A 19374-nucleotide genomic window follows, 5' to 3' on the forward strand; every position below is an offset into this window, starting at 1 on the left:
CACTCATTGATCACTCTAACTGTCAAAAAGTTTTTTCTAATATCTAATCTGTGTCTCTTCCCATTCAGTTTCATCCCATTGCTTCTAGTCTTTCCTTGTGCAAATGAGAATAAAGTTGATCCTTCTACAATGTGACATCCCTTTAGATATTTGTAGACAGCTATTAAGTCTCCTCTCAGTCTTCTCTTTTGCAAACTAAACATTCCCAAATCCTGCAACCTTTCCTCATAAGACAGGGTTTGCAGACCGGTCACCATTCTGGTCGCTCTTTTCTGAACTTGCTCCAGTTTGTTGATGTCTTTTTTAAAATGTGGTGCCCAAAACTGGACACAATATTCCAGATGAGGTCTGACCAAAGAGGAGTAGAGGGAAATAATGACTTCACGTGATCTAGACTGTATGCTTCTGTTAATACATCCTAGAATTGCATTTGCCTTTTTTGCTGCTGCATCACACTGTTGACTCATATTCAGTCTGTGATCTATTAGTATACCCAAGTCTTTTTCACATGTGCTGTCACTTAGCCCTATTCCTCCCATTCTATATATGCTTTTTTCATTTTTATTGCCCAGATGTAGTACTTTGCATTTCTCCCTGTTAAAAACCATTCTGTTAGTTGCTGCCCACTTCTCCAGTTTATTTAAATCTTTTTGAATCCTCTCTCTCTCTTCTCTAGTATTAGCTATCCCTCCTAGCTTTGTGTCATCAGCAAATTTAATCAGTTTACCCTCAATTCCTTCATCTAAATCGTTGATAAAGATGTTGAACAATACAGGGCCCAGGACAGAGCCCTGTGGTACCCCACTTGAGACATTCTTCCAACTGGATGTGCAGCCATTTACGACCACTCTTTGGGTCCGATCACTAAGCCAGTTATGAATCCACCTAACAGTTGCCTTGTCCATTCCATACTTAGTCATTTTTTCAATAAGGATTGTATGAGAGACTTTGTCAAATGCTTTGCTGAAGTCAAGATATACTATATCTACAGCATTTCCTTGATCCACCCAATCAGTGATACCGTCATAGAAGGAAATTAAGTTAGTCTGACATGACTTATTAGTTACAAACCCATGCTGACTCTGTTTAATCACTTCATTCTTATCCAGGTATTGACATACATGTTGTTTAATAATTTGTTCAAAGATCTTTCCTGGTATAGAAGTCAGACTCACCGGCCTATAGTTGCCTGGGTCCACCTTCTTCCCCTTTTTGAAGATAGGAACAACATTTGCTCTTCTCCAGTCTTCTGGCACTTCTCCTGTTCTCCAAGAATTTTCAAAGATTATGGAGAGGGGTTCAAAAATTTCTTCTGCTATCTCCTTCAGTACTCTGGGGTGTAATTCATCTGGACCTGGAGACTTGAATTCATTTAGGTTAGCTAAGTGTTTCCTCACTATCTTTCTGTTTATAGATATCCTGGATTCTTCTATTCCCTTAATAGGACAGTGAATAACAGTTGATGTTACATTTCCTTTCTGAGAGAAAACAGATGCAAAATAGGAATTTAAAAGTTCAGCCTTCTCAACATCCTGTCTTACCATTTCATCATTTTCATCCTGTAAAAATCCTATAGCATCTTTGACTTTTCTTTTACTTTTGACATATCCCCAAAATCCTTTATTATTGCTTTTGACATCTCTTGCAAGCCTCAGTTCATTTTCAGCTTTAGCTAATCTGATTTGTGCCCTGCAGGTTCTGCAGACAGCATTATATTCTTCTTTAGATATGCCTCCCTCTTTCCATTTTATAAACATTTTTTTCTTCCTTTTTAGCATGTGCTTAAGTTCTGTGTTCATCCATCCTGGTTTCCTTAAATGCTTCCTATTCTTCCCTCTTTTCGGAATTGTTAACAACTGTGCTTTGAGAATTTCATTTTTCAAGATTTCCCATCCTTCCTGGACATTTTTGTCTTTAAATATTCTTTTAGCCCCAAATTTACACTTTTCATAATGGATATTAGGCAAAAAGGTAAAAACGAACCCCATAATTTGTTACGCAATTTCTCCTGAACGAGGCGCTTCCCCGCATGTCGTCAGAAATTACAGTTAAGCCACAAGCAAAGGCTGAGAAAGGAGGAGTGATATTTGGCTTTTAGAGCACAGATTTTGCTAATAGTTTGCATGTGACATTTGAGGAGACACAAAGGTGTCAGAACAGCAGAAAACCCCTAAAAGTAACCCTTTTGTAGAAATTGCACATCTCAATGAATTCATCTATGACTGCAGTGACTATTTTGAAACATCCAAGCCAGGCTTTTTGCATATATGCCAGTTTAGAACCCATTCATTGTGTCCCATTGATATTATCTGATGGGGCGGGAGGGAGCAATGTCGCTTTTCCAGAGTCTCTGTTCTATCAGTAACGTGGGAACCCCCTCTATAGTTCCAGTAACAGACCTGAATGGGGGCTGATTTTGTGCGTGATAAATTAGGATTTTTATTGGTAACATTTTAATGTATATAATATTTTTCGATCACTTTCAGAATAACACTTGGGATCACATTCTTGTGTTCTACGCTGAGCACTTACGTCGGGGTTTCTAAACCCCACAAAAACACGATTCAGATGAAACCCTCAACGAAACCACCCACACATAATGGAGCAGATGGAGACATTTTGGAGTTCGTTTGGCATCTGCTCCAGTGGTATCAAACTTTTTAGCTGTGCACAGATCTATGATAGACCACACTTGGTCGCTAAATAGACACCTAAAGTGATGTGACACCGTCCGAACACAGACCAGTCGAATGTGACTCCATCTGCCTCATAAGTGAGGGGTTCAGTCAGGGGCTTTTGTCCATTTTTGCATGGTTCACAGTGCGCTATAAGTCATAAGGCAGATTTATTCTTCTGGTCGGTGAGATTACAATATCAGATTTATATTTTTTTAGGTTTTGCTGCTATCACACAGTAAAAATGGACACAAACCTTCTGTCTGGTCTGACTCTTTGTCCCCATGTCCACTACTGGGTCTCCTGCCTAGGCCACTCAGCACTGAGCTAACAGAAGAGTCACTACCTCTACTTCTTCCTTCAGGCAACCTTTGGTTGTCTCTCTGTTGGCACTTTCTCCTATAGTTTTTATACCCCAGAGAGCAGTCATTCTATTTATCTTCAGGATGAGCACTTTCACCCTTTAGAGAACCCCTTAATTTCTCCATACCTCGGGTTGAAAGTGGCCGCCATCGTCTTTGCATTTCCTGCAGTTGTTTATTAATTTGCAGTCTCAAGTCGTAGCTGCTCTACCTCTCTTAGGTATGCCATGTGATATTCCAGGAGTATTCGGATATTTTTAAGGCTCTCCGTTGATTCGACAACGAAGAATGGGATAATCACATCTTCACCAGCTACCTGGGCTTCGTCACCAGCAGGAATCCTCACTCTATCCACACTGGACTTATCTATGATTTCTTGCATGACTCTTCCAAGTCTCCCAATAACCTTTCTCACCAGATTTCTGGGCACTTGAATGATGTTCTCCACCAATTCCAACCAACTTTGAGCTTTCTTTGCACGCTCCAGACGTCGAGTGACTTTACTCATTCCTCACCCGTTTCACTGTGACTTCCCTAGTGTTGACAGTATAATCAACTGTTTAGTCTCTAGTGCCCAGTTCACACATCAGTTCCAAATCCTTTATGCACTGCCTCATTGGCACAAGCTTCTTGCACATTCTCAGGTACCTCAACTATGCACTTGAAGAGCGAAGTCTCATTCTCTTCATGGACGGACGGCTCCTGCTTTGCCTTGGAAATATCCATCAAGTCATCTGACACTACCGGTGATTGTCTTGATCAGCTCTAAGCACAAACTCTCCTTGAGCTTTACCCTCTTCAAGACCCCTCGCCAAGATGGGCATTAGCAGTTGCGCCTCCTTACCACTCTGGCATGACTGCTGTAAGTCTGCGACCACCATCTCCTTCTCTTGTAGAAGTCCTCTTAATGCTTCTATGAGCACCTCCATATCTTCCAAAATGGCCTGGTTCACAGTTTGACACATTGACAGGTGACCTCTGAGTTCTGAGACTTCCCTCTCCAGCTCATCCACTCTGTGTTCAGTCGCCTGCCTCAGGACCTTTTCTCGCTCGACATGGTCACTTACCTTGTCTTTAAAACTTCCATTTCATGATCCTGTTCTCTTTGTTGCACCATAAACTCTTTAATTTTATTTTCAGATGGGGCAGCTTGCCCGCCCACTCTCTGCTGCTACAGAGTATTACCTGTTCCTTCATCATCAATTTCAGCTGTCTCTTGGGACTTTCCTCCATTACCTTCGACTGCCTCTAGGGTCTCTGCTGGACTCTCTGAAGATTCAATGATCTCGTTAACAGATTCCATCTCCCCAGCCTCAGGTTCTCTGGAGTTCTCACCACCTACTGTCCTGGTGTCACAAGACTCAGTACAGTTGGCTTTCCATTCCAGAGTTTTAGCACAGTTGTCACTTTCCACCACATCATCGACTACCTCTGTGCAGGGGTTTGTCAGCAGTAAAGTTACCTCCTTATCAAGGATATCAACCTTGTTGGCACCTGATCCTGAATCTTCTTCATCCCTCTTCTCAGAGGGAGCAGCCTGTCCTGCCTTTCTGCGGCTGCCGTGTCCCTGGCACTGAGAGATAGACTTGCCATTTTTACTCGGGTCCACCTTACCACATTCTTTCCCCCTTGCGTCACAGTCTGAATGGGAGTCACCACTACTCACTCTGTTACCCTGAAACAAGTCCCCACTAAACAGGTGTTGGACTCCTTCCCTGTAGCTACCCTGTTTTCATCGGTCACAAATTTGGATCACTGTTATGAATGAGCCACCGAAGGAGGAAAAAACAAAAATATAAGCTAAGTCCAGAAAACCGGAGAGGTTGGCAGCTATCGGATTGCAGACCCCTGATCCTATCCACAACAACTAACAGTAGCCGTGGGGGGGTTCCTACGATGCCCTAGACCCCTCGATCACAGCCGGAGAACTAAATAGGCCTAAAGAAAGAAAGGGGAAATGTTATGATTGAGTCACCGTAGCAGGCAAAAATAGAAATGCTAGCTAAGTCCAGAAAACCAGAGAAGTTGGCATCTATCGGATTGCAGACCCCTGAACCTATCAACACAACTAGCAGTAGCCGTGGGGGGCTCCTACGATGCCCTAGGCCCCTCGATCACAGCCGGAGGACTACATAGCCTAAAGACAGAAAGGGAAATCTAAACTGCCCCAGAGCAGACCCCAAAGCAAAAGGCAGCCCCCCACATATAATGACGGTGAAGCAAGAAGAAAGAACAAAACACAGACAGAAAGACTGAGCAAAGATGGGGCCCAAGCTAGCTTAGATAGGAAAGGACAGGAAGGCTGCTGTCTGCAATCTGTGAAAAACCCTATGAAAATAAGAGCCAACAAACTGACAGTAAAAAAGGCCCTGAAGATGCTAGGCTTCAAAAAAGGCTATGTCAGTACTCAGGAATATTCTGAAGACAGAGCAACAGGCAAAAGGAGATTCAGCTCACCCCAGCAGGGAATGGCAGAATCCAGAAAAGCAAGGAAAACAAAACACTAATGCAAAAAGGCAAAGCAGAAATCTTAGCTTTAGATGAGCAGGAATCAGACAGGTTTCCTAGAAGTCCACAGAGAAATCACCCGCAGGCCAGAAGGGTGTCGGCAGCCTTATATCCAGTCATTAACTCCACTCAGCCAGTCATCATCATCAGCCCCAGGTGTTTGACAATCAGGCTCACTACCTTTCTTCACCAGAAGAGGGAGTTCCTCGGACCTCAGTAGTGAAGGGGAAAATGAACTCACAACAGTACCTCCCCCTTGAGGAGGGGTCACCGAACCCTCAACCACGCCACCAGGGCGATCAGGGTGAGCCCGATGAAAGGCACGCACCAATCTTTTGGCATGAATATCTGAGGCAGAGACCCAGGAATTATCCTCCTGACCATAACCCTTCCACTTAATCAAATACTGGAGTCTCCGTCTAGCCAGACGGGAATCCAGTACTTTCTCTACCTCATATTCCATGTTACCTTCAACCAATACAGGGTCTGGAGGTGCAACCCCCGGAACAACAGGTTCAACAAACCTCTTCAACAAAGATTTATGGAACACATTATGGATTTTAAATGTGACAGGAAGAGCCAAACGAAAAGAGACCGGATTAATAATCTCCAAAATCTTGTAAGGTCCAATAAATCTAGGCTTAAACTTAGGAGAAGCCACCTTCATAGCAATATTTTTTGATGATAACCACACCATATCACCAACCTTAAACTGGGGACCAATGGTCCTATGTTGGTTGGAAAACCGCTGGGCCTTTTCCTGGGAGAGAGATAACTTATCCACCACTTGGTCCCAGATCTGGTGCATTCTCTCCACCACAGTGTCAACACCTGGGCAGGCATAGGGCTCCACCTGCCCTGAAGAAAATCGAGGATGAAACCCAAAGTTACAAAAAAAGGTGACATCAAAGTGGCAGAACTAGCTCTATTATTTAAAGCAAATTCGGCCAAGGGCAAAAATGAAACCCAATCATCCTGATCAGCAGAAATAAAACATCTCAAATATGACTCCAAGGTCTGGTTTGTTCTCTCTGTCTGCCCATTGGTCTGAGGGTGAAAAGCAGAGGAGAAGGACAACTGAATTCCCAGCTTGGAACAGAAAGTTCTCCAAAATCTAGACACAAACTGGACTCCTCTGTCAGATACAATGTTCTCAGGAATCCCGTGCAAGCGAACCACCTGTTGTAAAAACAGGGGCACCAATTCAGAGAAAGACGGCAACTTAGGGAGTGGTACAAGATGAACCATCTTAGAGAACCTATCACAAATCACCCAAATAACAGTCATCCTTTGAGAGACAGGCATATCAGAGATGAAATCCATTGAAATATGGGTCCATGGCCTCTTGGGGACAGGCAAAGGCATCAACAACCCACTAGAGCGAGAACACGATTTAGACCGGGAGCACGTCCCACAGGACTGCACAAAATTCCTGACATCACGAGACAAGGAGGGCCACCAAAAAGACCGACTCACCAGATCTCTAGCACCAAAAATACCTGGATGACCAGCCAAAGCAGAGCAATGAACTTCAGACATCACTCTCTTCTTCCACTGGTCAGGAACATACAACTTTCCACTGGGACAACGCTCAGGTTTGTCCTCATGGAACTCTTCCAGAGCACGTCTCAAATCGGGCGAGATGGCAGAAAGAACTACCCCTTCGCCTAAGATGGTAGCAGGCTTGGTCACCACAGGAGAATCAGCAAAGAAGCTCCTAGAGAGGGCGTCAGCCTTGACATTCTTAGTTCCAGGAAGAAAAGAAACCACAAAATCAAAACGTGTAAAAAACAAGGCCCACCTACCTGTCTAGGGTTCAAGCGCTTAGCCGACTCTAGGTAAATCAAATTCTTGTGGTCAGTGAGGACCACGACTTGATGCTTAGCTCCCTCCAACCAATGTCTCCACTCCTCAAATGCCCATTTCATGGCTAACAGTTCCCGATTCCCCACATCATAGTTACGTTCAGATGGGGAGAACTTTCGGGAAAAGAAAGCACAGGGATTCATTTTAGATGTTACAGGATCCTTTTGGGACAAAACAGCTCCTGCACCAATCTCAGAAGCATCCACCTCTACCTGGAACGGAAGTGAGACATCAGGTTGCCGCAAAACCGGGGCAGAGGTGAATCTTCGCTTCAGCTCCTGAAAGGAAGAAACAGCCTCCGGAGACCAATTTAACACATCAGCACCCTTCTTAGTCAAATCAGTCAATGGCTTGGCGATACTAGAAAACTTTGCTATAAATTTCCGATAAAAATTAGCAAAACCCAAAAACTTCTGGATGGCCTTCAAAGAAGTGGGCTGAACCCAATCGTAAATGGCCTGTACCTTGGCCGGGTCCATTTCAATAGTTGACGGGGACAAAATAAATCCCAAAAAAGAAATCCTCTGCACTCCAAAAAGGCATTTAGATCCTTTGACATACAGGGAATTCTCCCTCAAGATCCGGAACACAGTCCGAATATGTTCCACATGAGAATCCCAATCCTTGGAGAAGATCAAAATATCATCCAGATAGATAATCAAAAATTTATCGACAAAATCTCGGAAAATATCGTTCATGAAGCACTGGAAGACAGAAGGGGCATTAGTGAGACCAAAAGGCATCACCAGGTACTCAAAATGTCCCTCCGGAGTATTAAACGCCGTCTTCCATTCATCCCCATGCTTAATGCGAATAAGATTATACGCCCCCCTGAGGTCAAGCTTGGTAAACCAGCAAGCACCTTTAACTCTGGAGAATAGATCAGAAATCAGAGGTAACGGATACTGATATTTAACAGTAATTTTGTTGAGAGCACGATAATCAATACAAGGTCTTAATGATCCATCCTTTTTGGCTACAAAAAAAACCGGCACCTAAGGGTGACGAGGATGGTCTAATATGACCCTTCTCCAACGCCTCCTTAATATAGGATCGCATAGCCTCGTGCTCGGGTACAGATAAATTGAAGAGCCGACCCTTGGGAAATTTACACCCCGGGCTCAGTTCAATTGCACAATCATAACTCCTATGAGGAGGCAGAGACGCAGACTCATTCTCACTAAATACATCATAAAAGTCCGCCAAATAATCAGGAACATCATGCGACTGAGGAGAGGTGGAAAACACCGGAGCCTCACTAAAGGCACACCGACAACCCTAACTCACCACAGACACAGATTTCCAATCCAAACCTGGATTATAAATTTGTAACCAGGGAAACCCCAGAACAATAGTATCATGCAGATTATGTAACACCAAAAACCTGCAATTTTCTTGATGGTCAGGGGCGACCCGCATTACCACCTGGGTCCAAAACTGAGGCTTATTTTTAGCCAAAGGAGTAGCATCAATCCCCCTCAAAGGGATAGGCGTCTGCAGAGGTGTCATCGGAAATCCACAACGTTTGGCAAAATCCAAGTCCATTAGGTTTAGAGCTGCTCCCGAATCCACAAAAGCCTTGGCGGAAAATGTGGACAGGGAGCAGATCAGAGTAATAGCCAGAAGAAACTTAGGTTGAACACCACCAACAGAAAACGTGTGTACAAGGCGTTTCTCGCGTTTAGGACAGACAGAAATAATATGTGGGGCATCTCCACAGAAAAAACACAACTTATTACGCCTTCTGAACTCCTGACGCTGCTCTCTGGAAAAAACTCTATCACATTGCATAGGTTCAGAGACATCTGTTCAACAGGTGGCAACACCTCTCGTGCAGCTCTGCGTTCGCGCAAACGCCGATCAACCTGAATGGCTAAAGACATAGAATCGTCAAGACCAGAGGGAACAGGAAATCCCACCATAGTATCTTTTACGGCTTCTGACAACCCCTTCCGAAAGAGAGTAGCCAAGGCATTATCATTCCAGGTAGTAAGTACTGGCCACTTTTGGAATTTTTGACAGTACAATTCTGCAGAATCACGACCCTGGTTCAGTGCCAGCAGGGTCTTTTCAGCCTGATCAATGGCATTAGGTTCGTCATACAACAACCCCAAGGCCTGAAAAAATGCGTTCACATTAGTCAGAATAGGATCATCTGGTTTCAAAGAAAACGCCCAATCCTGGGGATCGCCACGCAGCAAAGAGATGACAATTTTAACCTGTTGCGCGGAGCTCCCTGACGAGTTAGGCTTCAAGGCAAAAAATAATTTACAATTATTTTTGAAATTCAAAAATTTAGACCGATCCCCAAAAAATACATCAGGTGTAGGAATCTTTGGTTCAGCAGCATGTGAATGAGCAAGGTAGGCGGAAATTCCCCGTACTTCCGCAGCGAGCTGCTCCACACGATCAGACAATTGCTTTATCTCCATTGAGAGAAAAAAAAAATTCCCCCTACGGCCTCAGAGATATAGAGGAAAAAATATACACACCTTTTTTTTTTTTTTTATACAATTCTTTCCTGCAATTGAATACCCTAGGATCTGCGGTATGGCGGGTGATTCTGTTATGATTGAGTCACCGTAGGAGGCAAAAATAGAAATGCTAGCTAAGTCCAGAAAACCAGAGAAGTTGGCATCTATCGGATTGCAGACCCCTGAACCTGTCAACACAACTAGCAGTAGCCGTGGGGGGCTCCTACGATGCCCTAGGCCCCTCGATCACAGCCGGAGGACTACATAGCCTAAAGACAGAAAGGGAAATCTAAACTGCCCCAGAGCAGACCCCAAAGCAAAAGGCAGCCCCCCACATATAATGACGGTGAAGCAAGAAGAAAGAACAAAACACAGACAGAAAGATAGACTGAGCAAAGATGGGGCCCAAGCTAGCTTAGATAGGAAAGGACAGGAAGGCTGCTGTCTGCAATCTGTGAAAAACCCTATGAAAATAAGAGCCAACAAACTGACAGTAAAAAAAGGCCCTGAAGACGCTAGGCTTCAAAAAAGGCTATGTCAGTACTCAGGAATATTCTGAAGACAGAGCAACAGGCAAAAGGAGATTCAGCTCACCCCAGCAGGGAATGGCAGAATCCAGAAAAGCAAGGAAAACAAAACACTAATGCAAAAAGGCAAAGCAGAAATCTTAGCTTTAGATGAGCAGGAATCAGACTGGTTTCCTAGAAGTCCACAGAGAAATCACCCGCAGGCCAGAAGGGCATCGGCAGCCTTATACCCAGTCATTAACTCCACTCAGCCAGTCATCATCATCAGCCCCAGGTGTTTGACAATCAGGCTCACTACCTTTCACCAGAAGAGGGAGTTCCTCAGGCCTCAGTAGTGAAGGGGAAAATGAACTCACAACAGGGAAATCTAAACTGCCCCAGAGCAGACCCCAAAGCAATAGGCAGCCCCCAACAAATAATGACGGTGAAGCAAGATGAAAACACTAACACAGATAGAAAGATAGGTTGAGCAAACGATGGGGCCCAAGCTAACTAAAAAGGACAGGATAGAAAAGCTGCTGTCTGCAATCCGTAAAAAAACCCTACCAAAAAATGTCCCAACCGTCTGATAGGAAAAACAGGCCCTGAAGTCGCTAGGACTTCAAAAAGACTATATGAGCACTCAGGTAAATTCTGAAGACAGAGCAAAGAGACAAACTGATCAGAGACAAAAAATGGAACTCAGAACACCCCCGACCGGGGATGGCTGAACTCCAAAAAACAAGGTAAACAAAACAAAACTAATAAGTTCAATAGCAGAGCAAAAACTTATCTTTGGGAAGCAGGAATCAGACTGGTCTCCAAGAATCCAGCAGAGAAATCACCAGCGACTCAGAAGGGCGTCGGCTGCCTTATATCCAGTCAGAATTTCCTGTTACCCAGTCATCATCTACCAAATCAGGTGTTTGGTAATCAGCCTCACTACCTTCCTTCACCAGAAGAGGGAGTTCATCAGACATCGACGGTGAAGGGGAAATTGAACTCACAACAGATCACCCTAGCTAAGACTCTGAATTGGCCAGACTCACACCTTTCTCTGGTAACCCCTAACTCTGGGACATCGACCTGAGGGGGCGCTACCGCTTCCTCTTTATGTATCTCCCACAAGTCCCAAAACAATTTAAAGTCCCGGCCTATTACAATAGGGTATGGAAAGTCCAGGACTACAGGGACATCATGGCTGGTGATAATTGTGGGCGTCTCAATGATTATCTGGACACCGGATAATCCATAGGGACCCCAAGGATGCAGTGGACTTCCATCTTCCTTCTGTAAATCAGATAAACAGGGAGTGTGGCATTCACCAGTGTTACTGGGCACCCTGAGACCAGAAGTCTAGCCACGTTCTTCCCATTGACTACCACAGAACACCTCTATGATGTCTTGTCAGCTGACAACAGATACATGATACCAGACATGCGCTGTTCGAACACTGTTCCTGCAACAGTCCGTTGGCACATTCGCTGCCGTCCCTTTTTGGGCCACCACCCATTTGGGTCACTGCCCCCTTTTGGGATTGCACTCCTTTTGGGGCATCCATCCCTGTTTAAGTCACCACCCCTTTTGGGATTCCACCCCCTTTCGGGCAACCATCCCTCCTTGGGGTGCACACTATGGAATCCCCACGGCCCTCCCAGGCCCCTCACCAACTGTGCACAGCAGTCTATCTGCCCCAACAATTCCTCACAGCAAGGCTCTGCACTGCTCTGCCAGGCACTGTCTGGCTCCACAAGGCTCTGCACCTCTCTGAACACTTCACAAGGCTCCACTCTGCTCTTCAGATTTTGTGGATCTGCCGATCCACAGCAAGCCACCCAGAGTTCATGGACCCGCCAATCCAAAGCAAACACCTGCTGTAGTCCTCCCAGGTACCTCCTAGACCGATGCCCGCATTCTCCACCAACGATAACACGTCTCCACTATCTGTGGATGGGGAGTACTCACTTGGCTGGTCTTCGAGGAATATGTAGGGACACTCAGGTTTAAAAACAAGTCTATTCAGGTTATTAATAAACAGCATAAACCGAATGTCAGGTACTTGGTAACATGCAGCACCCCGTGCACTGTCCTGATTCATAGAACCCACAGTCCTTGATGAGCCCGGTGTGCCTAACACAGATTAGTGTACATTAACAGAGGCGTCCTCTCCGGAGGTATATCACAGGCCTCCTCAGTCTGGCTCAGACTAGCCAGCACTGCCTCCCGCACACAAACACACAGGCTCCATCTTGGGTGTTCAGACACACCCCCTTGGGTGAGTTATGTAGGTGACTGGACTCACCCATCACTCCAAGTCACCTGGAAGCCTTCCCAATGTATAGCAAAACCCTCAGGAGTAAGTTGACCAGCATTTTCTCATTTTTACAACATCATTTTTTTAGAGACCACATCACATTTGAAGTCAATTTGAGGGGTCTATATGATAGAAAATCCCCAGAATTGACACCATTCTAAAAACTGCACCCATCAAGGTGCTCAAAACCACATTCAAGAAGTTTATTAACCTTTCAGGTGCTTCACAGGAATTTCAATTAAAAATTGGCAGGAATTGAGATCCGAAGCCATGTCGTGTTTGGAGAGCCCCTGATGTGCCTTAACAGTGGAAATCCCTCACAAGTGACACCATTTTTGAAAGTAGACCTCCTAAGGAACTTACCTAGATGTGTGGTGAGCACTTTGAACCCCCAAGTGCTTCACAGAAGTTTATAATGTAGAACCGTAAAAATAAAAAATCATATTTTTTTTTAACAAAATTGATCTTTTCACCCCCAATTTTTTTATTTTCCCAAGGGTAACAGGAAAAATTGGACCCCAAGAGTTGTTGTACTTTTTATCCTGAGTATGCCGATACCCTATATATGGGGGTAAACCACTATTTGGGTGCATGGTAGAGCTTGGAAGGGAAGGAGCAGTTTGACACTTTCACCGCAGAATTGGCAGGAATTGAGATCAGACGCCATGTCGCATTTGGAGAGCCCCTGATGTGCCTAAGCAGTGGAAACCACCAATTCTAACTCCAACCCTAACACACCTCTAACCCTAATCCCAACCCTAACCCCATCCCTAACTTGAGCCCCAACCCTAACCCTAATTGTAGCCCCAACCCTAACTTTAGCCCTAATACTAACCCTAATGGGAAAATGGAAATAAATACATTTTCTTATTTTATTATTTTTCCCTAACTAAGGCTAGTTACACACTAGCGTTCATGGGCGCAGCGCCGCCGCTAAACCCCGCCCCCGGCCACACCCCTCTGGTCAGTTCCCCCTCTGATCGCATGAGGCTGCATGCGATCAGCGTATCCTATATTCAGCGCTGGATACGCTGATCTCGCGCTGACCGTGCGCTGGTCTGATTTTGCTGGCGCTGCGCCCTTTTGGTGCTGTGCCCAGAGCACAAAAATGCAACACAGCGCATTTTTGTGCGCTGGGCGCAGCGCCAGGAAGATCAGACCAGCGCACGGTCAGCGCACAATCAGCATATCCAACGCTAAATAGAGGATACGCTGATCGCATGCAGCCTCATGCAATCAGGAGGAAATGACCGGAGGGGCGTGACCGGGGGCGGGGCTTAGCAGCGGCCCTGCGCTGCGCCCATGAATGCTAGTGTGAAACTAGCCTAAGGGGGTGATAAAGGGGGGGTTTGATTTGATTTACTATTTATAGCGGGTTTTTAGAGCAGGTTTTAAGTTTGGCAGCTGTCACATACTAAAAGACGCTTTTTATTGCAAAAATAGTTTTTGCATCACCGTATTTTGAGAGCTATAATTTTTCCATATTTTGGCGCACAGTCATGATAGGTCTTGTTTTCTGCAGGACGAGTTGACGTTTTTATTGGTACCATTTTCAGGCACATGACATTTTTTGATCGATTTTTATTCCGATTTTTGTGAGGCAGAATGAACCAAAACCAGCAATTCATGAATTTCTTTTTTTTGGGGGGGGGGGCGTTATACAATTCCGCGTGTGGTAAAATTAATAAAGCAGTTTTATTCTTTGGGTCAGTAAGATGACAGCGATACATCATATATATCTTTTAAAAATAAAATATAATGCCCCTTTAAATATCCTGCCCCCTGTGCACTTTACATTGCCACCTGAGGAAGACAGAATTACCTGTTGAAACGCGTTGTGGATTTAATAAAAGAAGATTGTTTACTAATTTAGCCCCTGTTTTTGCGATCCTGCTGACCGGGTTTCATCCAACTTTGCACCTCCTTTCCTCGTCTGAGGCACCCGGCTGGAGCTGCATTTTATCAACTAAAGCTGTGCTTGGCTGACGCTCCCCTGTGACCGTCTTACCTTGTCTGACCTTTTTTTATGTTTTGGCGCTTTTATACAATAAAAATATTTTATATAAAAAATAATTATTTTTGCATTGCTTTATTCTGAGAGCTATAACTTTTTTGTTTTTCTTGTGATAGAGCTATTTAGTGGCTTGTTTTTTTGCGGGACAAGATAATGTTTTCAGCGGTATCATGTTTATTTATATCCATATTTTTGATCGCATGTTGTTCCACTTTTTATTCGGTGGTATGATGATAAAGCATTGGTTTTTTGCCAATTTATTTTTTTTTTTTAAGGATGTTAACTAAAGGGGTTAACTAGTGGGAAAGTTATATAGGTCGGGTCGTTACAGATGTGGCGATACTAAATATGTGTACTTTTATTATTTAGATTATTTTAATTCAAATATCTATTAATGGAATAAATATTGATTTTTTTAAATTTTTTTTTTAAATATTTGTGCAATTATTTAAAAAACATTTTTTTAATTCTTACTTTTCCACTTTTTTCCACTATAGGACACTTATTTTGTGCAGGCTTATCACTTCTATAGCATGCAGGCCTGCGTGCTATAGAAGTTGTCAGCACTGCACTTTCTGCACACTGACCTGAGAGACTTCCTGACATGCACTGCGCATGACAGGAAGTCTCTCAGCTCTGGTAACCGGGATGTCTTCATGACGACATCGGGTCTCCATGGCAGCGATCGGGACCCGCGTCATGCTGCCATGTCTCCGATCCAAAGGCAGAGGGGCTGTCTGCCCCTCTGCCGGCTCCGGAATGCTGCGATCATGTTTGATCACAATTTTCCAGGGGTTAAAGTCCGTGACCGCTCCTGGCACTTATTGCCAGGTGTCAGCTGTGAGAATCAGCTGACACCCAGTCGCTATCAGCTGTGCTCTCCCCTGTGAGCGCGGCTGATCGCCTATGATGTACTATTCCGTCCATGGGAATTAAGTCCCAGGGCACATGGACGGAATAGTACGTCCACTGGCAGAAAGGGGTTAAGAATCATGATGCAAAGTCATTTAAACTACATAATGAACAGTGAAGACAAAAAAATAATGTCAAAATTGAGTTTTTTTCTTCTTTCCATGTCACTGTACTTGGAATTTTCCACCTGTACTACAAATGGTAAAATAATTGGTGTCATTCAAGACAAAGTCTTCATTTGGCTATGTTGGAAAGAAGAGACTTTTTAGAGAAAGGGAGTAAAAGAAAAAAATTGGGTTCGGAAATGGGGAAATCTTCAAATTTACCTTTCAGTAACTTGTAATGAAAAAGCAAAATGTTGTGGTAACCAAGTGATTTAAAGAACTTTACCTCAGAGTACGCAACAGTGATGTGTTCATAAATTCCTTGATGATGATGTATAGCATCTTCCAAATCTTGCAGCTCTGAAGGAAGATCAACTTTTCCGCAAGCTTTACACCATAAATCAACATTGCTCATGTACTATTAAAAAAAAGTAATTACCAAGTCATATTTGCACAACTAATAGTTATTAGATTTTATTACAAATATTAACAAGAAAATGTACAGTGTTAGAATGTTACATTTGCAACAAAAGCCAGTGCGATTTTATTGCTGTCTTAAATGGGGATAAACCTTTGCTTACAATATATAATTATTCTACAGTTATTGGAATTAGGGGTCTCAATTCTTAGCAACTTGCTGTCTACCCCCTGATCTACCTATAGTCCACACAAGCAGGATGAATTACAGGAAGTGGTTGTTTGTCCTTTTAAACTTGCTGTTGTTTCTGGCTCTTAGTCCACGTTCACACATTCAGTGCTTGGTCAGTATTTTACATCAGTATTTGTAAGCCAAAACAAGGAATGGGTGAAAAATGCAGAAGTGGTGATGTATTTCTATTATAATTATTATACTTGTGCTTACAGCCCAACACCATACAAGGCGATTGGCATTTGCCAGAGAACACCAAGAATGGTAGATTCGACATTGGCTCTCTGTGCTCTTCACGGATGAGAGCAGGTTCTCACTGAGCACAAGTGACAGACATGACAGAGTCTAGAATCGCCGTGGAGAATGTTCTGCTGCCTGAAACATCATTCAGCATGACCGGATTGGCAGTGGGTCAGTAATGGTGTAGGGAGGCATTTTTTGGGAGGGATGTACAGCCCTTTAGGTGCTAGCTATAGGTACTCTGACTTCCATTAGGTACTGGGATCAGATCCTCAGACCCATTGTGAGACGATATGCAGGAGTAGTGGGCCCTGGGTTCCTTCCGATGCATGAGAATGATAGGCCTCATATGGCTGAAGTGTGTCAGCAGTTCCTGCATGATGAAGGCATTGATGCTATGCACTGGCCTGCCGGTTCCCCAGAGCTGAATCCAATTGAGCATGTCTGGGACATCAAGTCTCGTTCCATCCACCAACACCACGTTGCACCACAGACTGTCAAGGAGTTGACTGATATTTTTATCCAGGTCTGGGAGGAGATCCCTCAGAAAATCCGCCGTCTCATCAGGAGCATGCACAGGCATTGTAGGGAGGTCATACAGGCAAATAAAGGCCGTACAGACTACTGAGCATCATTTCTTTGTCTTGAGGCATTTCCACTGAAGTTAGATCAGCCTGTAATTTGACTTGCCACTTTGCATTTGAGTATCATTCGAAATCCAGACCTCTATGGGATATTAATTGTGATTTACATAGATCATTTTTAGGTTTTATTGTTCTCAGCTAGTGATGAGCAAATGTGCTTGGATAAGGTGCTATCAGAGAACGTTCATGTCACCACAGCTGCATGTCTCATGGCTGTCCGACAGCCACAAAACATGCAAGGATTGCCTGTTTGTGACACTAATAAGTTCATGAAACATGTAAAAAGAAAACAGGGGGGTGGAGGGGGTGAGCAATTTGTGTGACTATTTTACACACCTATACTGTTCTAATAATTATAAAATAAAAAAGTAGGGGAGGCAAGCACACAAAAGGTGATCTTGAAAGTTACAGTTGAGAAGGGAGTTATGGAGCTGCTCACACAAAAATGTTGCAATAGTCACAATTCCAGTAATTGCTCAAAAATATTACAGCTGCTACAGTCACGTCAGCAAATGAGGGCAACTCTCTTTTGTATATCGATCAAATTATTTCAAACCTCTTCAAGGTCTCAGAAGCTGTCTAAAGAATGGACATGTCACTTCCTTTAACTTTTATTATTTCAAACCTCTATAAGATCTCAGAAGCTGCCTAAAGAATTTGACATGTCACTTCCTTTATCTGTTTTGCAGCTTTGGAAACAGAGCCGATTAAAAGAAACTCAAAAGAATATCTGCAAATGAAATTGTTTTTTACATTTGCAGTACATATGTTTATTCATTTTAGTATATCTTTAGCGCTTTTGCAGGTGGGAAAAAGGGCATACCCACTTGAAAAAGACATTGTATGTACATACAGAACCATAATTGTGTATGCACTATTTTACAAATTAATTATCATTTAAAACCAACCTGCTCCGCTTTCTGGTGAAATACAGCAGACATTTCCAATAATGTACTCCGCTCATCCAAAGCAGCTGCAAACATTTTCCACTCTTGGTCAAGCTGGTTGGCAATCTGCCTAATTTGCAGTGAAGCATAGTGTCCAGATTCCACAAGTCTATTGGCTACCGACATAATTCGATTTATATTCACATAGACATTCTGTAAGACAAAGCAATGAGACATTTGAGTTAATAAGCACTAATAAGACAATTTTTACAAATCATACCACTTTAACTGCAATAACACTTCCTCAAACATTTAAAATGGTTCACAACCCTCACTTGTTAAAAGATTCACATCATAGAAAATTATAAAATCTCTATGACCCTGTAGTGAAGGGGTATTTCTCCCTCTTCCCTTCTCTCTGTTGCAGTACAAAACAAGAGCTAGCAATCTGGTTACCTCTATGCGAATTACACAGTTTAGCATATGAGAAATGAGTAAGACTGCGAGGTATAAATGGGAAACAAAGAAAAACCACCGTCTTAATTAAAATGCAAAAAGTTCTTTTGAAGCTCAGGTGACTGAAAGAAGGTGCCTTTCCTGAGAAAGACTATGATTTAGAATGGACAAAAGGTCTTTTCAGACAACATGTGTTTATGTATAGACACAGAAGTGGAAGAACCCTTTTGTCCCCAAGAAATACATTGTCCCTTCAAAAGAAGTGATCTACTTTTACACTAGATGCTTTTTGTCTCTGTAAGGGAAATTTTTAATCATTGGCACACATACTGTATGTCTCTGAAAGAAAATATTGAATATCGAAGTTTGTTTAAGTCCAATTGTGATGAGACACATATTTCCAGTGCCATTTCGAAGTAGGGAAGAGATATATATTTTCTCATAACTGTAACCCCGGCCTATAAGCCCCAAATCCACAATGGACAAATAACTGACACCAGCCATGTCATTTTTGATCTCCAGGGATCCCAGCCTACGTAAGGTCATCGCAAGGGGAAGGAGGGGTTAACTTAGGTGGTCATAAAATATCCAGCTAAATTATGATATTGGTTCCTGTAGAGAGATGCACATCATGTATGCATGAATCCCGCTTACTGAACGGCCAGAATAGAAGTGCCATCCTTCAGCTAAACTGAGGCGTTTTTGTGTTCAGTGTATTTAGTTCTCTTGCTAATCCCTTTTATTTTCTGTAACTGTGTATGCT

At 43.4% G+C, this 19374-nt stretch overlaps 1 protein-coding gene across 1 annotated transcript in view; it reads right to left on the minus strand.

Annotated features, from left to right (window-relative positions):
- Nucleotides 1-19374, minus strand: part of TRIO (trio Rho guanine nucleotide exchange factor) — a 2342529-nt gene that overhangs the window by 1843589 nt on the left and 479566 nt on the right. The window contains 2 exon segments of the mRNA XM_073555735.1: nt 16022-16153; nt 18177-18368. Coding sequence (XP_073411836.1) covers nt 16022-16153; nt 18177-18368 — 324 coding nt within the window.

This window comes from Dendrobates tinctorius, unplaced genomic scaffold, assembly GCF_039654945.1.
Source record: "Dendrobates tinctorius isolate UK_male_01 unplaced genomic scaffold, ASM3965494v1 ptg000229l, whole genome shotgun sequence".
NCBI classification, from domain to species: Eukaryota; Metazoa; Chordata; class Amphibia; order Anura; family Dendrobatidae; genus Dendrobates; species Dendrobates tinctorius.